At 41.5% G+C, this 27,449-nt stretch overlaps 1 protein-coding gene across 1 annotated transcript; it reads left to right on the forward strand.

Moving 5' to 3' along the window:
* The first annotated feature begins 1,574 nt into the window (after window positions 1-1,574).
* Window positions 1,575-25,631, forward strand: TOMM70 (translocase of outer mitochondrial membrane 70). The gene is made up of 12 exons (XM_054381358.1): window positions 1,575-1,826; window positions 8,761-8,934; window positions 10,658-10,784; window positions 13,509-13,618; window positions 15,640-15,788; window positions 17,938-18,145; window positions 18,704-18,838; window positions 20,404-20,511; window positions 21,189-21,305; window positions 23,106-23,203; window positions 23,666-23,788; window positions 25,123-25,631. The coding sequence occupies exons 1-12, from the start codon at window positions 1,575-1,577 to the stop codon at window positions 25,274-25,276; spliced, it is 1,755 nt and encodes a 584-aa protein (XP_054237333.1). The 3' UTR covers window positions 25,277-25,631.
* The last annotated feature ends 1,818 nt before the right edge of the window (window positions 25,632-27,449 follow it).

Below are 27,449 nucleotides of genomic sequence, written 5' to 3' on the forward strand. Positions count from 1 at the left end.
TGACCAAGACATATTTGCATTAGCAGGGATAACGGACTAGATGATCTCCAGATGACCCTTCCAATCCCTGTGATTCTGTGATTCTGTGTCAGGGAAAAGTGGGAAAGGCTTTGGCAAAATATGCTCCTGTATATAGCAATAATCCACAAATTAAAGGAGACACAGCTCAAGCTGTTTACTATCAGGTACCAAGTTATACTGACTCATAGTACAGGAGGGCATATTTTAATTGGGCTCAGGAGGTATTTCCTTTGCAGTCTTACTGTTGTTTCTATTTCCAGACCTTTTTTACCTTCAATTCAGTGTCTTCACATATATTCCTTCCATTTCCCTCCCACCCACAATGAAATGTCTAGGTATGAGATGACTAGTGTTATCTGAGTAATAAAAAACTAACCAAGATAACTCCTCTTCATCTTCAGCCAAGTACTCCAGGGAAATGAGTGGAGACAGAAACATCCAGTAGCTGGAGGGGGCCTATAAAAAAAAAATATGAGGAGGGACTTTTTACAAGGCTATGTAGTGATAAAACAAGAGGGAATGGATTTATGCCAGAAGGTAGATTTAGACTGGACATTAGAAAGGAATTCTTTACAATGAGGGTAGGGAGACTCTGGAATAGGTTGTCCAGAGAAGTTGTGGATGCCCCTTCCCTGGAAGTGTTCAGGGCCAGGGTGGACAGGCCCTTGAGCAACCTGGTCTAGTGGGAGATGTCCCTGCCCATGGCAGAGGGGTTGGAACTACATAATTTTTAAGGGCCCTTCCAACCCAAACCATTCTATGATTCTATGATAAGCTTCTTCTGCCTACAGGTAAGTAGGCATAGACACATATATATGTAATGCTTATGTGTACACAGCATACATAAAATTCTAGTATTGCATATTAAATTATTTTTATGACAGATTCAAATCATAGCTTAAAAAAAGAAAGGCAGCATTTATAACAAGGACAATCTTGCTTCAAAATGTTCTAGTATCAAGTCCTAGAAACTCCAGAGAACCACAGAACAGCAGGGGGTTGGAGAGGGGTCCAACCTCCCTGCCCCAGCAGGATCACCTCGGGCAGGCCCCACAGGAACGTGTCCAGGTGGGCTTGGAAAACCTCCAGAGACAGACTCCAAAGCCTCTTTCAGCAGCCTGCTCCAGCACCCTCAACGTGAAGAATTTTTGTCCTATTTACACGGAAACTCCGGTGTTCTGGTTTGTGCCCACGGCCCCTCCTCTAGTCACTGCACATCAATGAGAACAGTCTTCATGTCAGCCCTATACGTTAGCAGTCCAGAAACGCCTTCAGCACAAGATTAATCCATGCCTAAAGCCACACTCAGGATCATTAGGTCTGGGCTAAACCGTAGCTCAACGCCAAGGTGTCTGCCGTTTACACACCACTCTGCACCGGGGCACCCCCACACGAGGCGGCCGCTGGGCGGGGAAAAGCTGCGACAACACCGCCGGTCCAGCAGGTGGCGCCGCTCCGGAGGAAGTGCTTGCATGACCCGCGCCCTCCCGGCGTGCCGCAGGTTTCCTGTGACCCCTTCCCTCCCCTGCCGCGGGCGGCCGTGTGAGCGCGTCATGGCCGCCTCGAAGCCCGTGGAGGCGGCGGGGAGCGGCGGCGGTGGGGGCGGCTCGGGGTTGTCACGCTGGCAGTTGGCGTTGGTGCTGGGGGCGCCGATTCTCCTGGGCGCCGGCGCGCTCTACCTGTGGGGGAGGCGGACAGCCCGCCGCGGCGGCAAGGGCGCGAATGAGCGGAAGACCCCCGAGGGTCGGGCGAGCCCCGGACCCTGCGGCAGCGGCCAGCCCGATGGGCCCGGCCATGAGGAGATGGTGAGCATGCACCGGCGGTTGGCGTTAATCCCCGGCGCTGGGAGAGGGACGCTGCTTTTAACCGCAGGGGCTGGGCTGGTCTCGGCTGCCACTGCCGGGAATGGGTTGTCGGGGCCTGAATTCGTGGGCTTGGGCCACGAGAGGGTTTGGGGGTGATTGTTTCACCACAGGCGGGGCTGTCTGGAGCTGGGAGCAGGGATGCTTGGCCTCCGGTCTGCGGAAGGCACGACCAAGAAGGCTGTTGTCTCAGCCCAAAAAGCCATTTTCAAAGTCCTGGTCATGGCCTCGGAAGACGCGTGTGAGAGGATGGAGCCAGGGTGCAGCGCGTGGGATCCTCTTGTGCTAGGCGTAAAACAGGTGGAAGGTTGGCCCGTGTGACTACGGAATGCTTCTAAAGTGCTTTGTCAAGAGGATTCGACCAGGTTTCTTCTCAGTGGTGCCTAGTGGCAGGACATGGGATAGAGGGTGCTACGTAGAACACAAGAAGGGCCATCTGAACATGATGAAAAACTTTGAGGATGACCAAGCCCTGGAACAGGCTGCACGGACGTTGTGGAGTCTCCTCCTTTGGAGAGATTCAAAACCTACCTGGACACCTGGTTCCTGTGCAACCTGCTCTAGATGAACCTGTTTGAACAGGGAGGTTGGACTGCATGATCTCCAGAGGTCCTAGCTTTCTGTGTGATTTTGTAACTGGATGGTTTTTCTCACTGCTTTTTCCTCATCTTGGTGTGGTTTGTAGTACGTTGCTCAAAGTGCATATGTTTATTCCAGTCCTGATACTGGAGTTTGTTAAAGTAGCTTCTTGAACACATCTCATCATGAAGTATGTGTTAACCAGGTGACTGGGGCTGACAAAGCCCTCCTGTTAGGTGAATATTTATGCTTCTCAAGTGTAAAATGCCTATGAGTAAATTGCTTCCAGGAGTAATGTTTTGAAAAGGAAGTCTGTGATTTGTGTTGTGTTAGTCTGAGATTCTGGATACAGAAGAGTGGGAAGAAAACACCATCAATTTTTTTTAACAGAAATATTTTTTGTGAGAATACAAAAGCCATACAGTTCAAGTTATTGAGACTTCAGAGTAGAGTTTACCTAAATGGGTAATGGTTTCAAAACTTAAATTTATTCTGCTGTAAATTACTATTCTGAGAATTTTCAGATAAACTAGTCTATACAAAAAATGAAGGACAACATGGAAGATCAGAGTCCAGATCATATCTATGATTCTCTTGTATATATCTGTATGTGGAAAAATGCCTCTTAAGATGCATATCTTGCACATCTGCAGTCACAGCTGTACCGTGATGGTCATATTGTATTACTGAGATTACATTACAACTGACAGGCATGGTTAAAACAGTGCATCTGGCAAGCTGTTTGGCTTTGGGAAGAAAATGCCTTAAAAGATATTCCTGCATTTTCTTCAGCCATTCCTGTGTACCATCTGAAATGCTCCGAACTGTCAGAGCATGGTTGGTTTCAGTTTCCTGTCTGGAATGATGGGGAGATTAAAAATCAACGTTGGGGGATTGGAAAAGGTCAGGTTTAACCTTGATCATTTCAGTAATGAAGATTAGTGTTAGAGAGTGGGTGGGCAGTGGCAGGAACATATGGGAGTGGTGAGGAAGGTGGCAACTTCCATAGCTAGTGAATCATAGGTACCCTCAGGCATTTCTGGAAGCTTAGTGAGTTGCAAAACCTATGCTGGGCCTGGAGGCAGTTATTTGAATGCACCAATTTGTTCCTTGATGAGCAGCTACTGAGCAAGTAGTGTGCAGAGGACAATATCAGACTTTGTTTACTGTAGTAACTTTGTCTTGTGGCTGCAAACAGCATCTGCTATATTTATGGCAGTGTGCTTGCTGCATGTTCACAGGCTACTTGTGACCTTTGTGTAGCTGCAATGACTTTGCTGTTAGTATGTTAGCTGGGCTTCTTGATTGTGTTTCTGAATTGCAGTATGGACTATCCAGTGGTTTGTAGTAATTCTGTAGTTGTGTTTGAAGAAAGCACTTAAAACATCTGAAACACTTAAAACAGTACTTGATTTAAAATATTGGGTGCCTAGCTCTTTCAGATTGCTCACAAATTAAATTACTGGGAAACGATGCATCTAAGAATAAGTATATGGCTAAGTGGTATATCCAGTTCCTTGATGAATGTCACTGCTTACACCGTAAAGAAAAGAGAACTATTACTTAGGAAAAATGTAGAAGAGGGTATCAGATTTGCCTCTTTATATGAGCTAATCATCAAAATATGTCAGCTGCGGGTTCCCTTGGCTGCTTTATGTGTGTGGGTAAGAATGCCTTCCTGTTTCTCATATCCATAGAGGTGATACCATGTAGATTTCATGTTTCCACACATTTTATTAGTTACAGATACTATTGATAAAACACTTGATTGAAAATGCAACTATTGCAGGTACTTTACTTGTTAACTACCTGCATTGTATTGGTCTGTGTTTCTAATCTGGAGGGTAATTCTTTTAAACTCAGTTGGACTTCAGGTACGAATTGGTACAGTGATTAAGAGTCTGTAATTAATTTCATGGTCTAAATACAAGAGGGAAGTATTTTAGAAAACACATAGGTCAATAATTAATGTGCAGCCAACAGCTGTGTGTATCGGGTAACTATTCTTTTACTCATAAATGCAACTTGTGACTCAGCTTTTGTATCTTTTTGATGCTCTGTACGCTCTGAATACACGCTCTTGATATTTTTGTTTGTTCTTTTAAAATATGCAGAGTCTAAAATCTTACTTGTTTGGATGTTTCCAGACCTCTTACAATTTTGTGTGCAGTTCATGCTTTTCCTTTACCTGCTGTGGAGGCCTCATATGTTTTCCCCAGCCTGTCTGGGCTAGAGGATTCTACTTGCATAGGTGCACTAGCCAAGTGTGTGGTCTGTGAGTGACATGTTGGCAGAAGCCCTTGGCACAGGTGCTATATCAGGAAAATCTGAGCTACTTTTGAGATTCCTTCTCCTTTAAGCGCAGCTCTTCAACAGTACAGTAAACTGGTATTATAGAACCAGTTAAGTGGCAATGATACAACTGCAGCTATGGGTGACTCAAAGGTCAGGAAGTCAAATTGCATCTGTTGATTACAGAAATTGACATTGTTTCTTATAATTTAGATGGAATGTGTTTTAGTTACCCCATAACAGCAGTTGCATTTTACCTGTTCTCTTACTTTGTAGTGAATGTTGCACAGCTTGAAACGTGTTGGGGAAGTAAACTGCCTTGCATTTATTGCATTAATTCATCTCCAGTTAATTCCTGTGGGGTTTTTTACTTACTCCATGATAACTTCTTAGCAAGTTTATAACCTGCTTGTCTGACAGGAGTGGGCACTGGTTAGTCAGTGAGGTAGCATGTTGGTTGCTTCAGTATTTTTAAGTTGAAATCACTTCCTTTTTAGGTCTATGATGCATTCCAGTCCTTAACTCTTTCAGGAAGTTTGTAGGCTAAGCCTGTGGGTTTGGTATGTGAAGAAGCATGAGCAGAGATTCTTGTTTAGTCAGCCATGGGGCTGTGTGCATCGCAGACAAAGCCATCTGGGTGCACAGCAGTTCACTCTGCACATTTTCCTGGATATAGTCCTTGAGTTCAGTGGTGGGTGAATGTGGCCAAACACCTTGGCTTGTGTGGTGCCACATACCAGGATCAACAGCCAACTGATGTGGCTTCTTTCTAGTTATCTATTTTAACAGTAATTGCTGAATGTTGCCTATCTCATTGCTGTGACATTAAATCAGTATATCAACAAATTAAACCTTTTTGTCTAGATATGTCTGTTGATACTTAGTCTGATCTAAGCAAGGAATGTAAAAGTAATTCCTGTTGTGCTTTGTACCTGTTTCCTAATAAATCCCACCACTGACTTGCTGCAATTCTTCTATGTTTGATGCCAGCTGTAGTGGGTAGGTGTAGAAAACTCTTCATTGTGTAAGAGCACTAGAACCATTGTTAGACTCTTGGCACCTCATGCTTAACTCACTTATTTGTGATAACTGTGAATGACAAACTCAGCAACCTAATGTAGTTGGAGATGTCTCTGCTCACTGCAGGAGGGTTGGAAAAGGTGATCTTTGAGAGTCGCCTTTCCAACCTGATGTGATCTATGATTTAAAAGGAAGGTGATGGAGAAAGTTGATGAGTTACACTGTGAAGTTGAGCAGACTTATTTCTGACTATAACGGGTCCTCTCTTGTGCTTTGAATTTACGTCTTAAGCTTGTGTGGATGTACTTCTTCCTCATAGTGGTTTTAGCACTAAGGAGAATCTTAGCCGTTTATACTCATGCTTTTCAGTGGAGGTCTGAGGTGAGACACACAAGGAATATTAGTAAAAAAATAAAAAGCAAAGATAGGTATTTGTAACAGCACTTATTAAAAAATACAGAAAAACAACACTATTAAAATTAATTTTTTTTCTGCTTTTTTTTCAGGGGGGTGGGCAGGTTGATGAATTAGATGTCTGAAACAGTACTCCACCCTCCATGTCATTTGCCAACAGGGGCTCCTGTAAATCCTTTTCAGCCAAAAGAAAATGCTGAAACTCAGTGCTTATGATTCTGTTGTGAATCCCTGTTGTCACTGGCTGGCAGGAAATGTCTTGTTCTGCTTTGCAAACCGATCTCCCTCAAGCACAAAGTTCTGAACTGCTAGTTTAATCATACCAGCATTGCTGGGTGTTATTGAGCTTTACTGTTCTTGCAGCTAGCAATTTGTTGATGTTAAGTTGCTGTTGTTCCTGAAAATTTTGTTCCTGAAAATTTTGTGTGGAAAGCACATTTGCTGAGGTTAAAGTAACAGTTAATTTTTTTCAGTGCTGTCTGAAGACAGTTAGCTATCTGCTTGTTTAGTTACCTAGATAATAGAGTGCTTCTCAAATAAACAAGTGTCCTTTGGCCTAACCTCTGTGTTAAGACTTATTTAATAAACTGTTGCAGAAGGCAGTCCTGCGATGTTATTTTCAATGTAACTACAGATAACTTTTCAGTTATTTGTTTATACTGCCTTAGCAGATAATTTATTATGAACTTCCAGTAATTTTTTTGAGTTGTTTTGCTTGATGCACAGATGACAAAACAGAGAATTTCCTACTCTATATGAACCTTCATCTTAGGTACAAAAAATATTCAGTTCACCACACAGAATGGCAGTGGGTCAGATGAAGAGCAGGGAGATTGGAAAACAATGTGGAGAATACTACATTTGTGAGAAAGTGGAAGAAGAAGGTGTGAAGTTTTGTGATTACTTGTTCATGAGGTACCTGATGTTTGCTTGCATCAGGAGTTACCTATTTGTGTACACCTTCAGTGTAGGAGTTGAAAAGGACTAAAGGGCTGAGAGGCATTCATACTGAGGACTACAGCAGCATAGTATGTCTAAGGTTAGAGAGCCTAGTTTAAGGCAGCATTAAAATTTTTTTTTAAATAGTTCATTTCTTTCTTGCTGTGGGCATTACTGCTGATTTTATTACACAGTAGAATGTTCTTCTCCAACTCTTGACTCCCTACCCTCAAATTTCTTGAATCATGCAATACTATGGGGCAGAGAGTAACCATGGAATTAGCATCTATTCAATGATTCATTTCTGTATAGTTGGTTGTGTGATCTCTGGTCTTACTACTGTTACCCAAGCTTACTCTAATAACAATGTCACAAAGTTTGGTGTGTTTTCCTGTGGCATCATGCCCATACTCTAAAGTTTTTGGTTCCTCCATTTCCCTCCCCTATATGGTTCCACTAGTGAGTCTCTGCTAAGGAGAGTGCCCGCAGGACACTTGTGTTCATTGCCTATTTTTATGTAGGAACTAAGACTGGCTCCCATTATCAGATTCTCTTATTTCGTAATTGGAAACTAGGATTTAAAAGAGTGGTTGTACTCCTGGGTTCCCTTCAGATTTTCAGTTTTAAAAATTCTTTAGATGCTTAAGGTGATCAGGCATGAAATGAGCAGGCATTGAGGAAAACAGGCTGATCAAACACAAAGATGCTTCAAGTTTGTCTTACAGCAGTCTGTGTGTAGTTTGGCAGTGGGTGAGGGAGGAGAGGAGGCAGCAGACGTGTGGTCAAAGAATGAATTCTCAATGATCTTTTCAGTGATTAAACAGGTGAGGTGCAGTGAATCCTGCAGTTGCTGTTTAAGGCATTACTGACTCCCAGTTTGTACTCTTCCTCTCCTCAGAGTGGTAGGTAGCATGTGCTCATACTTCCATTCCGTTTGGTCTAGCAGGCTACCCTTAACTGCCCTACAATATTGATCCTTGAATCTAGGCTGTGAAAGAGGAGCAGAAATACAGAAGATGAATGTTAAGACTTGTTTGCAGCTCTGTATTTCTTGGATGTGGGTCATACCCCTTATATCCCATACACTGCTTTAGTGAGGTAAGGGTCATTCTCTTCTCCTTAGTATCAGGTGATAGAATGAGAGGAAATGGCCTGAAATTGTGCCAGGGTAAGTTTAGGTTGAATGGTAGGAAATTTTTTTTAACTGGAAGCACAGGCTGCCCAGGGAGGTAGTGGAGTCACCATCCCTGAAGGTTTTCAAGAAATGCGTGGACATGGCACTTTGGGACATGGTTTAATGGCCACAGTGGTATTAGGTCATTGTTTGGACTCGATGATCTTAGAGGTATTGTTCAATTGAAACAACTCTATGATTCTATGATAGAGAGGCTTTTTACATCTGACTCCCTGTAAAACACGACATTTGTTAAGTGGTCTCTAGGGTTACAGGTAGCCACTGCGTTGTTTCATCCAGTTTATAGTGAAGTTTTTGAAAAGTCTGATTGTTGTGGTTTAGGCCCACCCAGCTGGCAGCTAAACACCAGTCACCCAGATCCATTGTATATCTTTGAGGATCAGCGTAGCTTGGGTGCAGTGATGCTTATTTGAACTGTCCTATTGCTTTCTTTTTCAGAGCCCTCTGGATAGAGCCCAAGCAGCCAAGAACAAAGGAAACAAGTACTTTAAAGCAGGAAAGTATGAGCAAGCTATTCAGTGTTACACTGAGGCCATCAGCCTGTGCCCTCCTGAGAAGAACCTTGATCTTTCTACCTTCTATCAAAATAGAGCTGCTGCCTATGAACAATTGGTGAGAAAGATAGTTATGTATTTATTCTAAAAAGTTGCATTATAAATTGTGTGTTTTGTCATTTTTGTCCTCTGAAAGATCCCAAGTGGTGTTACCTGCTGTCTTTACAAGATGCTTTTGCTTGCAGCTATTTTTCACTAGCTTATCATACTTTTTCACATATAAATAAAATAGTTTTCTGCTAACTATTCATAGTCTATCACATGTAATTCTTATGTGTCCCTTTCTTGTAAGACGAGGCTTTAATATCCTCTGGAACAATTTGCTTGTATATAACTTAATTTTGCTTATCTCTATTCAAGTATTTCTTCTATTGTTAGGTGAAAGGCCAAATATTTTGGAGGGATGCTACTTGAAAAATGAAACAAAAAAAATACAAGTCCTACTAAAGCCCAAAATAAATTTTGCACATGTGGAAGTAACATTTTCTTGACAGCCTACTATACTTGATACTATTGTTTTAGAAGTCATGTTAGACACATACAGACTAGAAAGAAATGCTTTACAGTAAGAGTGGTTGTGAGACACTGAAACAGGTTGCCTGGGGAAGCTGTGGATGCCCCCTCCCTGGAGGTGTCTAAGGCCAGGTTGGATGAGGCTTTGAGCAGCCTGGTCTAATGGACAGTGTACCTGCTCATAGAAGGAGGTTTGAAACTAGATGCATCTCTAAGGTCCTTTCCAACCCAAACAATTCTATAAATGAGGCTATGAATTACAGTATCAGTAGATTTTTCCTGTGAGGTCTAGTTGGTGAGTTGTATAAAGTTGTTTTTGCATAGTCTGAACTATGAAGTAAGAGACTTGAGAGTTAGAAGAAAGATAAAATGTTTCTTGTCTAATCAAATACTACTTATAACACTAATTCACGCCATAACTAATCCCTATACATAGAGTCATAGAATCAACCAGGTTGGAAGAGACCTCCAAGATCATCCAGTCCAACCTATCACCCAGCCCTAAGCAATCAGGTAGACCATGGCACTAAGTGCCTTATTCAGTCCTCTCTCGAACATCTCCAGTGATGGCAACTCCACCACCTCCCTGGGCAGCACATTCCAATGGGCAGTCATCCTCTCTGTGAAGAACTTCCTCCTAATATCCAGCCTATACCTCCCCTGGCACAACTTGAGACTGTGTCTCCTCGTTCTGCTGCTGGTTCTATACGTAGAACTAGACATGGTTCCTCTTTTTCAATCATGAGAAAAGCCTGTTTTCATAATCAATTTTGTAATTAATACCCATGAGTAGGTCTACTCCTACGTATCTATTTGTCATCCCTTTGTAATAACATAGCATAGTGACTTTAAATAACAGTTTAAAAAATGTGTTTTATCACTTTGTTAATTTTTTTTGTTGGTTTTCATTATATGTTCATCTTTTTTCTTCTGTTTTGTGCCAGTCTTTCAGTCCCAGTGTTATGTCTTGCAAGCATCTTAACATCAGTTAATTGTCTTGTCGCATATGCTTTGTATACACTGTCTGATTTCCTATTTCTGTAGGAATTCCTTTTCTGTTTTGTGGCTCTTCTGGTTTGGGTGGCTTCCAGCGGTGCCTGGCAGTTTCTTACTGAGAAACTTGCAGAAATAGAAGGAGGCAGGTAGAACCAGAGGCCTGGGAACTACAGCTACTGTTAGGTGGGCATGACCCTGGAGCTGGAAGCAGAAGGTTAATACAAAGCAGCTGAGTAGGGCCTCTCTCATCGTGTTGTTTCTTCTACCAACAGCAAAAATGGGCAGAAGTGGCACAAGACTGCACAAAGGCTGTCGAGCTGAATCCTAAATATGTAAAAGCTCTATTCAGACGTGCAAAGGCTCATGAAAAGCTAGACAATAAGAAGGAATGTTTAGAAGGTGAGTGTCTTGATGTGCATGCTTTAAAGTGGAATTAGCTCCAGGGCTTTGGAGATGGTAACTTCTGGATTTGTTTTTGATGTTACGTCCACAGTAGTACAGAATTGTTTATTTCAAACCACTCACAGCTACTGCAGATGCATTTTATTCTCTTGTAAGAAGAAATCTATTTCCATTTTTTTTTAAGCTGTCATCCACCAACATGGCTGCTGAGAAATTGCTGTTACTGTAGCCACCTAAGGTATTCTTTTTCCAAGAAATTACCAACATTTTATAATAGAATTAATCTAATACACTGAGTGGATAACCCAGGCAGCAGTCATTCTACTTCCATACAGCAAACAAACTTTCTTCCTTGTTTGTTTTAGTGAAATGGTACTACTGCAGAAACCAAAGTGTTTTTGCAGGTGGAGGTACATGGTCAGACACAAGACTAAGGGTCATTTAAATGCCTTTGTCAGGTATTAAAGGCAAAACAGCTACAGTAGCATTTTGTTCTGTTTTATAACTGTTACAAAAATTGTAACAGATTTAACCCTCGCTTTTAGAGAATGGTTTTGGTTAGAAGGGACCTTAAAGATCATCTAGTTCCAACCTGGCCTTGAATGGCTCCAGGGAGAAGGCATTCACAGCCTTCCTGGGCAACCTGTTCTAGTCTCTCCCCACACTCACTGTAAAGAATTTCTTTCTAATACCCAGTCTAAATCTATCCTCTTCCAGCTTAAAGCCATTGCTCATTATCCTTTCACTACAGGCCCTTGGAAAAAGTGGCAAATGTTAACACTATGGATTTGGCAGAAACTGCTGTGTCAAATCCTTCCAATTACTATTCCTAACAGAATATGTTTTGAACTGTCAGGAAGATGTGACCGAGAAGCCATGAAAATTAAGGAGAACTACAGGTCAGGTGTGCTGTCTGAGGCACTTCTGAATTAAAGGCACTGTTTGAAGGGACCCATTTAAATTTCGTCAAGTGAAATCATTGTTGCTGGTCTAATGTTAAAAGGCAAAATTTTCGGCTGTGCTCATTATATCAAAGGACAGAAAATAAGGCAGTGCTCTGTCAAATTAGTTTCATTATGTGTAACAGCTAAGAGTTAGGTTTGCTAAATTAGATGCTAAATAAAACGTGGATATTTTATTTCTCTGTTTATTTATCTGCTGGCAGAATGCCTTTCTGTCCTGTGAGATCACAGTGACAAGAAAAGCACTGATAAGGTCACTTAATGTAGTCTTTTTCAATCACTAATTAATTAACAGCTGCATTGCCAGAGTGCTGTAAGAAAAATCTGAACTTAGGTAGTTGGAATAAACTATCAGACAATGAAAGTCCTGAGAATGATCACATTCCTGCCATAGCAGGATAGCTTTTAAATGTAATTCCTTTTTAATGTTAATGGCAGTATTGTTTCTAGCAGTTCTTTTCAGCCTTGATTTGTGTTTGATTTTTATCTTGCTGTTATTTTCAGATCTGAAAACTACTTGCTTTTTCTGAACTACACTAGTTTTATAATATGATGCTGCTTTTACCTGCCAACCACCCATGGCCAGTAAAGTCCCAGGAAGTAGAGTGTGAACGTGTAAGGGAGGAAAGTAATACCAAACAAAATCCAAACACACACCCAACACTACTCCCAGCAAAAAGCCCCTCCACTGATCTGTGACAGTGTAATTTGGGAAGATGTTACTGTTTCACCGGAATCTGGGCACTAGTTTAGACCAAAGTGTATCTGCTAAGGTCATACAGCTTGGTATTCCTGCACACTGTCCTTCATGCTCTTTCTGGATGGAATGTATTTTCCCAGGAATTCTGATGTGCTTCTTGACCTTGCCAGATTTGTGAGGAGCTACTGTATAAATGATGGCATAATAGTACCTCTAGCAGTGTAGAATTACAGAGACTATGCTAAAATTCCAGGGTAAGATGCTTTCTGTTCAAGCATATTCAAACAATACACTGCTTGAATTTCAAGTCCAAGATCTGCTCATCTTCATTCATGTTTAAGTGAGAATTAAATAGGAAAATCAGTAGTAGTATTGCATTAATTAGAGGATGCAGAGAAATAATGTATCACACTGCAAAATATGATTCAGATAGCAGTGAGTTAATACTTGCAGAGGCTTTTTTGTGTGAGAATGAAGGTGATGTGGTATTGACTAGCACTTTAAACAGCTCAGCAAGGCTATTTCTCTTAAACTTGCTCCACTCCAAAATCGCAGAAGTGAGTAGAAAAATTTGAGCGATAATATGGGAAGATTTCTTAAACTGAGGAAGAAGCAGGATGTGGCAGGACTGATTGTGAATTTTAAAAGTAGAAAATTAGGACCAGTCCCAGAAGACAAAGCTATGTTAGCACTTTCAATGTGTATGTCATGTGAACATGATTTACACCCTCAAAGTTTTGAAATGGTGACAGCCCCTGCTGGAGGTATACACTTTTCACTGTTCATTCATCTAAGTGTGTGATGAAAATATGAAGATAAAAATAAAGGTAATTTCATTGGCTGTGATGAAGTCCTTTTATCACAAGCATATCATTTTGGACAGAAATTTTTGTCTTGGAAAACGTGGTAAATACAGCAAACTGGAGACTGAGGCCTTTTCCCTCAACCAAGATGTAAGTTTGTCAGTGACTCCTTGTAACGTTCTAGTGGCACATTCTAGTGTACTCCAGTGACTATCAGAATTTGTCTTTAATCTCACTTTTGTATGTTGTTTCCTAGATGTCACTGCAGTCTGCATTTTAGAAGCCTTCCAAAACCAGCAAAGTATGTTATTAGCTGATAAAGTTCTTAAACTCCTTGGAAAAGAAAAGGCCAAAGAGAAGTATAAGGTAGGACTTGTTATATTGCTGACAAATTCTGATTTCACTTGACTAGCTGTTGAAGTGTTGATTGTTGGCATTCTGTCAGTTGTTGTAAGCAAGTCACTGTCTTATCCACTGAAGTGTAAGAATCCACGTGAAAGGTTTTATACAAAGCTACTGTTGTCCTGATGTTGTTTTCCTTTGGAACCTCTCCCCAGGTTTTTGAAACTTCAGCAGGGAAGAGAAATCTATTTCTAGCAATTGTTTCCCTTTAATAATTAAACTTTATTACAGTATTGGGAAGGCACCTTAAGCTGGCATGCTGCCCTGTGTGGGGCTTTGCAAGAGAATGGAGAACAGGATCTGTTGGAACAGCAGAAGCCAAATTTTAAGTTGTGTATCAAGTGGTTGAGTTAGGTATGTGTGTTGAGACAGGAAGGACTAGAAATAAAAATTCAAAATAGTGGCTCTATATGTAATCAATATCTTAAAATGACAACAATGACGTTTGATGGACTTTTTTCCCCAGGTTATTCTTGGTTTTGTAAGGAGAAAAGTTACGTAGGAGAAAGTAAGTTTGCAGTAGAAATCATAGAATCATTAAGGTTGGAAAAGACTTGATGACTTTAAAATGGCAGAATAATACTGGTTTAAGTTTGGGTTATTTTTTACAAAAACAAAAAAAACACCCAACCCAACCAACCAAAAAAAAACCCCAAACCCTGACAAAATAATCAAAAAGGGGAAAAAAAGAAAAAAAGCATTGCTTAATTAAAAATGATGCAGTGTGAAGTCACATCTTTTTATTAGTGGTCAGACTTCTTGATTCTGTCTGGAAAAATACACCTTAATCTCCAAACAACCACAAATAACTTGCGACATTGATTTGTAGTTTATTTCTGTTCCATTTCTGTAAACAGAACTTTTCTGTTTTGCACTTGGACATACTTGGTATGCTAATGTTTGGAAACTGCAGAAGAGAGTGCCAAGGAATTGCAGGGATAGCCAGGAACAGCCGTGTTAAGTGGCTGTAGTTGGGACAGGTATTAAAAACATTGTTATTAAAACATCCTTGCTTGTTTCCTGTGGCAGTGGTTGAAGTACTGAAATCCATGTTGTCTCTGAGATGCTGAGATTCCTTCCTATAGAAATTCGTATAAATGTGTGCTGTTAGTGTGGTGATGGTACCACCTGGTGGTACCAGGTATGCTTCAAACAGTCTTGTGTTATGATAGAACTTAATAGAGAAATTCAGAAGCATGCATAATGACTCTTCTTACTGGGGAGCTTCAGTTGTAATCCTCGTGTACAGTGTTCATTTTGAGCAAGAAACAACTTTTTGTCTGAAGAAAGGATTTTACACCTGAGAGGTAATAATCCTGGGACTTCAAGTGGAGTGTGTTGTATCTGGCCAAGCTCCACACACAGTATTAGAATATTAGGATATTGCCTCAGTAGTTTTCAGTGTACTGATGGACAGTAGCCTCTCTTGGGCTAGTTGGAGAAAAGGACATATCGTCACTTGGAATCACCCTGAATTTAGGCTCATGCTTAAACTGCCAACTTGCATTTCTCACCCAGTTTATACGCACACATGCAGTTTTAGTTATCTGCACAGTCTCTTATGATCTCTTAAGAGTCCTCCTTTTTAGCCACACATGAAGAAGATTCATAGAATGGTTTGGGTTGGAAGGGACCTTAAAGATCATCTAGTTCCAAGCCCCCTGCCATGGGCAGGGACCCCTTCCACTAGACCAGGTTGCTCAAGACTTCGTCCAACCTGGTCTTGAAAACCTCCAGGGAAGGGACATCCAGAATGTCCCTGGGCATCCTGTTCCAGTGCCTCCACTTTATTTCTGCTGGTGTTGGGTATTGCATTATGATCTGTGTTTTAAATAATCCCTAAACGTCAAACTATGAAATCAGAAGTATCAGACTATCAAACGAGATAGTGGTTCTTTCATGAATTAATATTTTTATCATCAGATTTATTTACCCATTTCCTTACTTACTATCTAATGACTTGAAATTACATTTCTCTGTTTCAGAATCGTGAGCCTCTGATGCCCTCACCACAGTTCATTAAATCCTACTTCAGTTCTTTCACAGATGATATAATCTCCCAACCTTTGCTTAAGGGTGAGAAATCAGATGAAGACAAGGATAAGGAAGGAGAGGCTTCTGAAGTAAAAGAGAAGTGAGTGTCCAATACAGTTGGTAATTGTTTGGTATTGGAATTAAGTTTGTGGTGGTTTTGACATTCTGTTCAGTGTAAGTTGCTGCTGTTTTTAAAGTACTTGTCATGGGAAATCCTGAGGTAACAAACTGAGTCTATTAAGTGAGAGCAGTGTTAAAAAAGAAACTGTTAGGAAAGCCAACTGGCTTGCTCCACTGGCTTTGATCCACTAAACAGGGGAAGGAGAATGAGATTGGGAAGATAGACTGAATATTTCCTACAGTGTCATAGTAAATCTCAAGAGAGGGAAAGACTGGAGAATGCTGAATTATGCTTCTGGAAAAAGGAATGTTTTGTACTGAAGCAGAGTTTCCAAGGAAGACAGCAAATTAGTCTTTGGATTGGAAGGAAGAGGACTGAGAGTTGTGGTCAATGGGATGGAGTCTAGTTGGAGGCCTGTATTTAGTGGATTCCCTCAGAGGTCAGTAGTGGGACCAGTACTGTTCAATGCATTTATGAATGACCTGGATGATGGCACAGAGGTCACTGTCCACAGGTTTGCTGATGACACCAAACTGGGTGGAGTGGCTGACACACAGGAAGGTTGTGCTACCATTCAGTGAGACTTAGGCTGGAGAGTTGGGCAGGGAGAAGTTCATTGAAATTCCACAAGGGCAAGCATAGGGTCTTGAACCTGGGAAAGAACAACCCCAAGGACCAGTTGGGGGGTGACCTGCTGGAGAGCAGTGAAGGGGAGAAGGACCTGGAGGTCCTAGTGGTGGAAGGTTGACCATGAGCCAGAAATGTGCTCTTGTGGCCAAGAAGGCCAATGCCATTCTGGGGTGGATTAGAAGGGCTGTGGTCAGCAGGTCAAGAGAGGTTCTCCTCCCTCTCTACTCTGCCCTGTGTCCAGTTCTGGGCCCCTCAGGTTCAAGAAGGACAGGGAACTCCTTGAAAGAGTCCAGCACAGAGCCACAAGGAGAGACTGAGAGACCTGGGGCTCTTTAGTTTGAGAGAGGAGTCTGAGGGGTGACCTCATTTATGTTTATAAATATGTGAAGGGTGAGTGCCAAGAGGATGGAGCCAGGCTCTGCTCGGTGATGCCCAATGTCAGGACAAGGGCCAGTGGGTAGAAGTTGAGGCATAGGAAGTTCCACGGAAACATGAGGAAAATTTTTTTTCACTGTGAGGGTGACAGAACACTGGAACAGGCTGCCCAGGGGGGCTGTGGAGGCTCCCTTTCTTGAGACATTAAAAACCCACCTGGATGCATTCCTGTGTGATCTGGTATAGGTGATCCTGCTCTGGCAGGGGGGTTGGACTGGATGATCTTTGGAGGTCCCTTCCAGCCCCTAACATTCTGTGATTCTGTGACAGGTGCAGAAAAGAGTATTTGCTAATGAAAACTACATTGATGGCAGTGGCAGCTGAAAGGGTGTTTTTTTCTTTCTGGAATCAGATTGTACATATATCAGAGGTTTGTTCTGACAAAGAAAACCTTGAGCTTTTTCTAGATTTGAGTAGAGCTTTTGCACCGCATGAATGGTGCTTTAACTTACTGTGCTGTTTTCCAGTTTATTTTTGGAAGGTATCACTGTTATCAGTATGGAAGCCATTCCAAACAGCTCTTGGGGGTTTTTGTTGGTTTTTTGGGGGGTGGTGTTTTGTTCTTTTTTTTAAGAAGTAATACAGAATGTCCTGATCTGCAGGCAGAATCACTGAATCCAGGACACTTAGCTGAGGAGAAGGCAGTACTTGATGTAATTTTTACTGTGAAATCCTTTCTTCTGCATATAAGCTGCATACTGCAAGGCTTAATATTTCACTTTTCTGACTTGGAATTCCATCATAGCCCTCTTGTTTTAGGGCAGAGGCTATCACTGTCCTTAACGGGAAAAAAATTTCAAGGGACAAGTGAAAAGGAAGCTCAGGTTCCAAGAGCTTTAAAATATTTTTCAGGTTTATTTCCAATGTAATTTGGTCACTGCTTTTCTAGATTGTTTCAAGCCTGTGGTGGCTCCATCCAGGGATATTTACAACTTATCTTGATGTTATAACTGAGTATAGTAAAAGTTAATATTTGTTGCAATGTAATGAGAAGTCTGAAACGAAAATGTGTTGTTCAGTGAATGCATGTGTATATATACAACTATCCTTCAATCATTTACAGCTCTGGCTATTTGAGAGCAAAACAATATATGGAAGAAGAGAATTATGACAAAATTATCAGTGAAAGCACTAAAGAAATTGAAGCAAAGGGAAAGTACATGGCAGAAGCTTTGCTTCTACGAGCTACTTTCTACCTGCTTATTGGCAATGCAAATGCTGCCAAACCAGACCTCGATCAGGTCATCAGCATGGAAGATGCAAATGTGAAGGTAAGAACCTGTCAGCTCAATTGTGGTTTGGGTTGACAAAATGCAGATGTTAAACCTGCAGTATTGTTCAAGAAGTTGCTTCTCAAATTTTTCACATACTTCAATGGGAGTGTTCTGATTTATTTACTGTTCTGTCTTCTCTTTCTGAAAAATTGTGGGGTTTTTTCAAGGGCTTGTTGATTTTTGAGTAGTACAAACTAAAGAATAGAGGAAGTTGAATCAACTGGAGGCTTATCGTGTCTGAAAAATCAGTTCAGGAATAAGAGAAAAAACATTAATTGTACTTACATGTTGAACTGCTTCAGCAATTGTATGTGTTTGTAAATATAGGGAACCTGTCCTTCAAATCCACAGAGAGGGTAGCATGGGCTGGCATTTGAAATTAAGCAAGGGAGCTGATTCATTTAGAGTCAATGTGCAATTTGTTCCTGCTTAGAATGACTTAAATCTGTTAGTGGGAGAATCTAGTCAAATGAAAAACTTTACTGTAACTGTAAAAAAGCCTTTAATCTGGAGGAATGTTGGAGTGGGTAATGCTTCTTTAACCTTCTCCTGCAGCTCCGAGCTAATGCTCTGATCAAACGAGGCAGTATGCACATGCAGCAGCAGCAGCCGTTGCTGTCCACTCAGGACTTTAACATGGCTGCTGACATTGATCCTCAGAATGCAGATGTTTACCACCATCGAGGACAAGTAAGAAACATTAAGAAACTCTGGGGAGACCTTATAGCAGACTTTCAGTACCTGCAAGGAGCCTGCAAGAAAGCTGGGAGAGACTTTTTACAAGGGGTTGTAGTGATAGGATGCGAGGGAATGGATTGAAGCTCAAGGAGGGTAGATTTAGCTATTAGAAAGCAATTTTTTACAGTTAGGGTGGTGAGACACTGGAACAGGCTGCCCGGGGAGTTTGTGGATGCCTTCTTCCTGGAGGCATTCAAGGCCCTCCCTGAGGTCTTGAGCAACCTGGGCTAGTGGGAGGTGTCCCTGTCCATAGTGGGGGGATTGTAACCAGACAATCTTTAAGGTCCCTTCCAACCCAAACCATTCTATGAATCTATGAGATTTTGTCCCAGTAGTTGAGTATTTCAGTATATACCAGAAATAAAGATCAGGACATCATTGAACACACTTTATACTGTTTGTGGAAGAAAAGCATCAACTCCTAGTTTGGAACTGTTGCAGAATAAATGCACTGTCCATTTTGCAGGCACAGATCAGGCAGAAATAGTTTATTTCCATAGCTATAGGAAAGCAGCAGAGGTTCAGCCCTCCGTCAGTACAAACTGACTTAAGAGTGCTAGGGCTTGTACAATTTTACAGGAGATATAAGCTGTTCTATGAAGGGGCCTGTTATGGCAGAATAGCATCTGCATGCAGCAGATGTAACTTGTGTTCCTGATAACTCAGCATCTGCGTCACTGCAGCCTGGACTTGCACCTGCTCAGCTGATCCCTCTGACTTGTGACACATCTGTGTCCTTGGCTAATTTCTAGGCCTGCAGAGGTCTACTTCCACAGAACTGTAATATAAGACATGATGGAAGAAAAAGGAAACATATGGAGATATGCTAAGTCAAATTCCTAAGGAAGACTTCCATGCATCAAATGCCTCTCTCCATGAATTCATTAGATCTCCTTAGTACTCAGAAATAAGAATGATGCTACATGTTGATTGAAGGAAAGCAAAGTTTTCTGCAGATTGAAAATTAGTGTTTTACAGTAGCTTCACAGTGAAGTAAGAGAATGATAAAGTGAGCTCTGGTCTTGTAAAAGAATGAGAATGCCAGGAGAAAAAAAGCAATGAACAAACAGCCACGCTTGTACACACACACGCACACACACAAATGAAACAAAACCCAAACAAACAAAAAACAACCCAAAAAAGCTGAAATGCAAGATGGGAAAGCCAGAATGTTTCAACATCCAAATAGTCACCAGACATTAACTACAGTAAGGCAAAGTGACTTGAGCAAATACCGCACAGTTTTGGAGGGTGGACATAATGCTAAAGCAGAAATGGCAATAGTCTGAGATGCAAGGATCTCAAGGACATTGCCTTTTTTGTGCATGAAGCCAAAGTTTCCCTGATGGCTCTGTTATTTCATGGTAGTGGTGTTAAGTCGTGGTGTTTGTAGGATTCTAGGCAGTTCTGAAACTGAACTGGAGATGATATGAACAGCTGATGCTAACTGAATTATTGTTTAAGTGTCTGATGCACAGATTAAATGCAGAAATAGGATTTTCTTTCATTCTGGCTAGCTGAAAATCTTGCTTGACCAAATTGAAGAGGCTGTGGAAGACTTCGATGAATGCATCCGATTGCGACCCGATTCTGCCTTGGCTCAAGCACAGAAATGTTTTGCTCTGGTAGGTAATGTGCTGGTGTTTATCTGTGTGCTTTTTCTTAAAGAGTTGTGGAAAACATAATCTATTTCTCTGTTTTATTCCAAGTTCATGGAAAGGTAGGGCAACAAACATCTCAATAATAAGGTAAAGAAATAATGCAACAGTTTCTTCAGTTGGAGTAAGGGTTTGCTACTTTCATTTTGCAGTGTAGCTCATCTTCTCTGGTTTGTAGTAGAGGGACACAAATCTCACTCCTGTTGTATCACATAAAATGGATTTAAATAAGCTTTAATGTTGTGGAAAATGATAATCAAGGAACTGGAAACAATCTTATTTCAAGCTAGTACAATGCCTCTGTGTGCAGGAACAGCTTTGTGTGGTATGAACTAGGAGGAAGTCTAGGCTTGGGGATGTCTAGGCTGTTGAAACAGAGGGATGCCGTTGGCAACTCTCAGGCCTTATGGCTTCTGTTTTTCATCCTTTCTCTTCTCTGAGTCCACTCTATCAGAGACTTGGACACACGGTGGGTTCCTAAAAACAGGTTTGGTAAGATATAGAGGCATGTCAGCTTGTGGGACTTTTAATGGTTCTGATGCATGCATCTCTCAAGGAAGTGGGTAGAGGCCTGATGAGCCTTTTACGGTATTTTTCTGTGGTGGTGGTTTATTTTTTCTGTTTTTTTCTCCTCACTTGAATAGTATCGCCAAGCTTATACAGGAAATAATCCTTTGCCTGTGCAAGTAGCCATGAAAGGTTTTGAAGATGTCATTAAAAAATTTCCAAAGTGTGCTGAAGGCTACGCACTCTATGCTCAGGTAAATTTTTCTCTCTCTTAAAAGAAAATGCTGTGTTCTCTTGCACCTTTTATCTTGGGTAGCATACATTTCTTAAAATAACATATGAAGATCATTGAGAATAAATTCTGAGATAACACAAGTGGCCTTTAATAAGTTACCTGAATTGGTGGGTATGGATGCTGTGGAGTAGAAAAAGTTGACAAGGAATTGGTAGATCAGAATTATAAGAAACGAGAGTCAAAGGTGGTTATTAGGAGACAGAGGTCTGGCCTGCACTGCGCCGTGAGTTCCTGCATGTTTGTGGCATCTCACCTGGTGGCCATTAGAGATTCTGTAGGTAATTTGGGAGTTAATGTGTGGAACTAGGCTAACCATTTTCATTCTGCTACAAATAACATGCACTGGTCAAGCAGAGTTTAACAGTGTTGGGAGTACGCTTAGAGACTCATTTCTTCTCTAAGGAATCTGCTGCTGGATCTAGTAGACAGCATGAGATGTTGTTATAGAATTTATGAATTTATTAAAATTAATATGGCAGCTATGAATATTATTAAAAATACTAGTAGCTTTTTATTAATATGACGAATTGCCAAAACGTATTAAACGGGTTCGGTGTATAGCTGGAATATATATTTACAGTGGGAATGTACAATATTTAGGCAATATAACAACTTTAATAATTTCAAGCAAACCGGAAGAAATAACAGAAAGAGAAGAGAATCCCCAGGTGCAGTGTAGCACTCAGCCACCAGGGAGACTCAACGAGAACCATAAATACAGGAGGCTATTAATAAACTAGTTACAAAGGGTCCCACCCAAATAGGGGGTGCTGCTCTGTGTGTTAGCCATTAGGGCTGTAAGGGTGCCGACACAGCCTCCAGGCTGCTCTGGCTCCAGCAGGGCGGCAGGCGGTACGACATGTTTTCATGGAGGGCTCTTGCGTCTCCCTGGGTAAACTGAGGCACAGCATAAATTCCAGTTGCAAGGGAAGTAAGGCTTGGCTCCTAAGGCTCATGGCTTCTCAGGTTTGCAGTAAGTAGGGCTCGTGGCTTCTATCCCAGGTCTTGGACAAGGCGAGTCCAGGCAGGTGACTGGAGGCAAGGCAAGGTGAATACAAATCAGCCTGTATTTATTGCTTGCCCGAGATTCAACTGGGCCAACAGGGCACCTGGAGCCAGCAAACAGTTACCCAACTAAATGGGCCTCTGCCAGGCTGTGGCCATAAAAGGCAGGAAACAGGCCTGGTCTGGGAGAAACAGTACACATGCTTTTACCCCAAAAGGAGACTCTGTTTACCAGACAGAGTCTGGTGCCTGTTCTTTGGTCCCTTTTCCCACGTTACCCAAACTCCTGCAGGAGGGAGTGGGGAGAGGGGGACCATGTCTAGACATTCCAGGACCTGTCTGAGTTTGTGCTGGGCCTGTTTGGCCTTACCACCACAGATGTTCTGACTTTGAGTAGGTAGGCAATATGGATGCATTTCTTTTTGAAAAAGTTACGTTTGGAAAAGGAAGAAGTGGAGACTTGCAGGTACTTCTAGAATGGTTTTGACTTGCAGCACGCTTAGCATGTTGCTTGTGGATCTGCCATTACAGGTGATACTATAGTCAGTAAATTGTGCACCTAAAGCCCAGCAGCTTTCTTCTAAAAAAAAAATCACTTTTGAAATAAGTCTGATGACCAATGTTGCTGGCCTGCTCTACGATAAGAGAGCTGTATCCAATCTCACATTGTCAATATGGTTTTAATTAGAATTAGCCTAGCACAGATTGCATGTTTTGGTTCTGTATTGACATACAGGTTTCTCTTTTGTTGCAGGCACTAACTGATCAACAGCAGTTTGGCAAGGCTGATGAGATGTATGATAAATGCATTGACCTTGAGCCAGACAATGCAACTACATATGTTCATAAAGGGTATGTATTGAGTGGGTGACCCTTCTGGTCAAGGGCAGTTGGCATATTTGGATGAATCAACCCAAACTGAATGTTTTTGTGTAGAAGTTTAGCCAGGAGAAATAACTTTGTGAAAACATCTGACAATTTCTCTTGACTAAGTTTCAGGAAAGATTCCTAAGTGTTGATTCCTAATGGAGTATCTACTTGAAGCGTATCTAACTTTTACATCAGCTTTGTGCTGAAGTCTTCTCTTTCATAGAACAACTTGTAACAAGACTTCTTGGGAAGAATTTTACCTTTCATTAGAGTCACTAAACTGGTAACATGGCTTATTGAAAGTGGATTTCACAGATAGGTTTTGAAAAGCCATGAATTTACTGTCTGCCCTGCATTAGGAACTAAATACATGTCAGTACATTTTCTTTTTGTTTTTTTGGGAGGAGCATGTGAAATTTGTTCTAAATTGTCTTTCTCTTCTAGTTTACTTCAGCTCCAGTGGAAGCAAGATTTAGACAAAGGATTAGAACTCATAAGCAAGGCCATTGAAATTGATAACAAATGTGATTTTGCATATGAAACCATGGGAACGATTGAAGTGCAAAGGTAATGTTGAACTTAAGGGTTCTTGGTTACTTTTGAAATTACACGAGTCTTTTAGATTTCCTTATGGATCTTAAGGAAATACCTTAAGATCTTCTCAACAGTGTTGTGCAAGATCAGCTCTTACCCAAAGTCCTGATTTCTGCTCTGTAACTCTCAGGTAAAGCCTTCCTTTCTGTGGCATGATGCTCTGTATGATCTGATAAGTTGCCATGTTCACTAATTTCATGCCTCCTGGAAAACGCACCGATGAGGCTGTGTGTGGAAACACATCCCTTCTGCATTTAAAGTGACTTCTGCAATCATGACTGGGCGTGCTATATATCTAACGTAGTACTTAAACATATCTTAGGGGACCATATGTACTGAGGATCCTGAGCTACATGCTCAGCTCTGGGTTTAATTCCAACAGGACTGTAGTTTGCAAGGTCCCAGGGTAAGGAGGAAGGACTGATGATCTATTCTGTAACAGTTGTGCAAAAGTTTGGACTGCAGCTGAAAGTGCAGCTGAGTCATCTAGGTTTTTTTTTCCATGTCTAGCCACCAGAAGAACAGACAGTTAAACTGTTGCCATGAGGAAATTTGCCAGCAATTCCTTTTTAAATAATGGGAGCTGTTTTTTCTGGATGATGAAAGATCATTTAGTTGTGCCAGCACTTTGAACACAAGTCTTATAGGGAGCGGTTGAGGGAACTGGGGTTGTTTAGTCTTTTTAAAAAGGAGGGGAGACCTCATTGCCCTCTACAACAACCTCAAGGGAGGTTTGAGTGAGGTGGGGGTCAGTTGCTTCTCACATGCAACAAGTGACAGGACAAGAGGAAATGGCCTCAAGTTGTGCCAGGGGAGGTTCAGGATGAATATTAGGGAAAATATCTTCCCAGAAGGGGTTATCAAGCATTGGAACAGGCTGCCCAGGGAGGTGGTGGAGTCACCTTCTCTGGGGTTACTTAAAAAACATGTGGATTTGGTGCTGAGGGTCATGGCTTAGCAGTAGTGTTGGGATTGTGAGCTTCAAGTGAGTGGTCAGATTTGATCTCCAAGATCTCTTCCAACCTCAACAGAACTTCTATGGTTCTGTTATCTTTGTAATAAACTCAGTGTCCTCACCACTCACTACCATATGTGGAGGCTCTCAAGAGGAAGGCTATTTAACAGCTAATAGTTGCTTAGGCTTGGTAACAGCTTCTCTGCTTATCATTGTTGCAAGTTCTCATGACAGTTCTTCCCTAAAGTCCTTTTAAGTTGTTAGTAGCGGAGGGAGTAAGTCCTGAAGATGCTGTAGAGATTAAAATATTGCTTTGCTAGACCTAACTGTACTACATTTTGGTTTACTTCAGAGGTAATCTGGATAAAGCCATCGAAATGTTCAACAAAGCGATCAACCTGGCCAAATCTGAAATGGAGATGGCCCACCTCTACTCCCTCTGTGATGCTGCCTATGCCCAGACAGAAGTCGCAAAGAAGTATGGATTGAAACCACCAACACTGTAAAGCAAGGAGGAGGAAGTGACATTCTAAAGTGAAGTTGCCCACTTCAGCCAGCCCTAAAGACGCTGTTGCAGACCATGCTGAATGGTGGAACTTAGTTTTTTCCTATTCGTGGTGTTGTCATTTGCTACATCTGTTCAATGTTTAGGTGTTGTGGGAGTGGTTGTTCAAGGAAGTAATGCAGTGCTGCATCTTGTTCCCTCTGCAGCAGAAACCTTAAAGTGTGATAAGGGAAATAAAGCTGCAGGGGAACAAAAACAAAAGAATTTTGGCCATGCAAATAAAAACTTCACAGTGCTTCATTTTGGGGTGATTATGTTGTGGGCGATTTTTGCTTTATCAATTAATATTACAGCATGTGGGGTTATTTTTTTTCCTGTTGATTTTAAAGGTAATATTAGTCAGTGGTGTAAAATAGGTTTCTTTTTTATATGAAGTTAATTCTTGAGGGTTGATTTTAATTTTGCAAAAAGGAAAAAAAATAATTTTCAAACTGTTTAATAATAACAGAGGGTTTTTTTTAAAGTCAGTAGACGTGGGGAGAATCCCTGTAAATATATGCAGGCATGCACAATCTTCCCTTAAAGCCTCTCCCACTCTCTGCATAACTTAGAAATTGTCCTGTGGCAGCTATTAGGAAATTAAGTTGATAGTCCTTGTTCTCACCCCAGGAAGCTCTTGTTCTCACCCCAGGAAGCCCTAATGTACTGTATGGGAGTGCTAGTTAAAGAAGGTGGCTAGGGAAGGAGGTCAGGTAATGCTGCTTCAGTGCAGGCTTCACTGGAAGAAAGGCCCTATTCCTGTGCAGCAATCCTTACTTCAGTGTCACAAGAATGGTTCTGGAGGGTTTGGAAGGACTTCTCAAGAACAGAAAAGCACTGCTGGTCATAGAGCTGCCAAGGTAAGGTCATGCTTGCATCTAATCTTTGTAAATCTCTGCCTCTCTTGCTTAAATGTAACAGCTAATGGACTCTCTACATTCTCTGCAGTCTCTAGAGACTGCTGTCATCTGATCTGCTCCTGGTAGTAGTCCCCTTGCAGAATGAAGTGAGATAAGGAACAAAGCATAGGCTAAAACTTCAAGTAACGGGTTTAGAATCTGTACTGGTTTCCTTGTTTTTAGACCCTGTCTTGTCCAAGATGACAAACACTGGAGAGGGGAAGCAAATGCTCTGCAAACAGCACACTGGTGAATTATTAAACACTGGTACAAACCCTCTTTCTCTAGCTAGAAATGTCCCAGAGGGCTCCCTTCCTTTGGGATAATCTTTCTGGTATAGAAGTCAGCCCATCCTGCCTTTTCCTGGGTTGATGTGGCTGGATTAACTTCATGCGGATACTTAAGTGATGTAGCTTAATTTACGATGCACTAATTTGGGCTTCTTTCTATCCTGAAATCCTAGGTCTGCTTGTGCTGAGTTGTCTAATGTATTTAATCTTTTGAAGAAATTAACCATGCTGTAGTCAAACCGTCTTGTTCTCTAGTTGTGCCACCATATAGCAGCAGCTTGTATTTTCAGCTCGACCTTCCTTTCTCCCAGCAGCTACAGTTGAGAATTCAAAGGTGGAGAGCAGATATAAAGATGTAATCATTGTTGTTTAGCTAGCTCAGTAGGTGACCTGAAATCGTGCTGCTGGTGTAGACTTGAAGGCATTGGAAGGTACTGGCAGCTTCTAAGGACACTGCACCTAAGTGTCAAATATCCTCTGGATCTTCCAGTCTCTGCATCATTACCTGAGAACAAAAAGAAGCCAGACTGACTGATGTGTCCTGTTCTCCTGAGGAGGTTTTATTCGCATGGCCTTATTTACATTGGCATTTTCTCCTCTTCACCCTATCCATCCCCCCCCACTCCTTATCTCACCCAATCAATTAAGGGAAAAAAAACAAACAAAAAAGCATGTGCTGTCAATTACTAGCATTCCAAATCATCACAGACTTTTGCCTGTTCTTGAACTAGTTTGAAACTGCACTGAAAAGATGCGTTGTCTGTAATTTTTTTTTTTTTGTAAATGACTTTATCACCTGTAAACTGAAAAAATAAATATTACCTTCAAGTATCTCTCTCTGACATGTATAAGAACAGGTTCTGATGAAATCGTTCAATGCGGTGGTGCTCTCTAAATCTAGGAGGAACTAAGAATAGCTGACTCCCTGTCATCTCCTTTTACTTCA

Source organism: Indicator indicator, chromosome 1 (assembly GCF_027791375.1).
Source record: "Indicator indicator isolate 239-I01 chromosome 1, UM_Iind_1.1, whole genome shotgun sequence".
NCBI classification, from domain to species: domain Eukaryota; kingdom Metazoa; phylum Chordata; class Aves; order Piciformes; family Indicatoridae; genus Indicator; species Indicator indicator.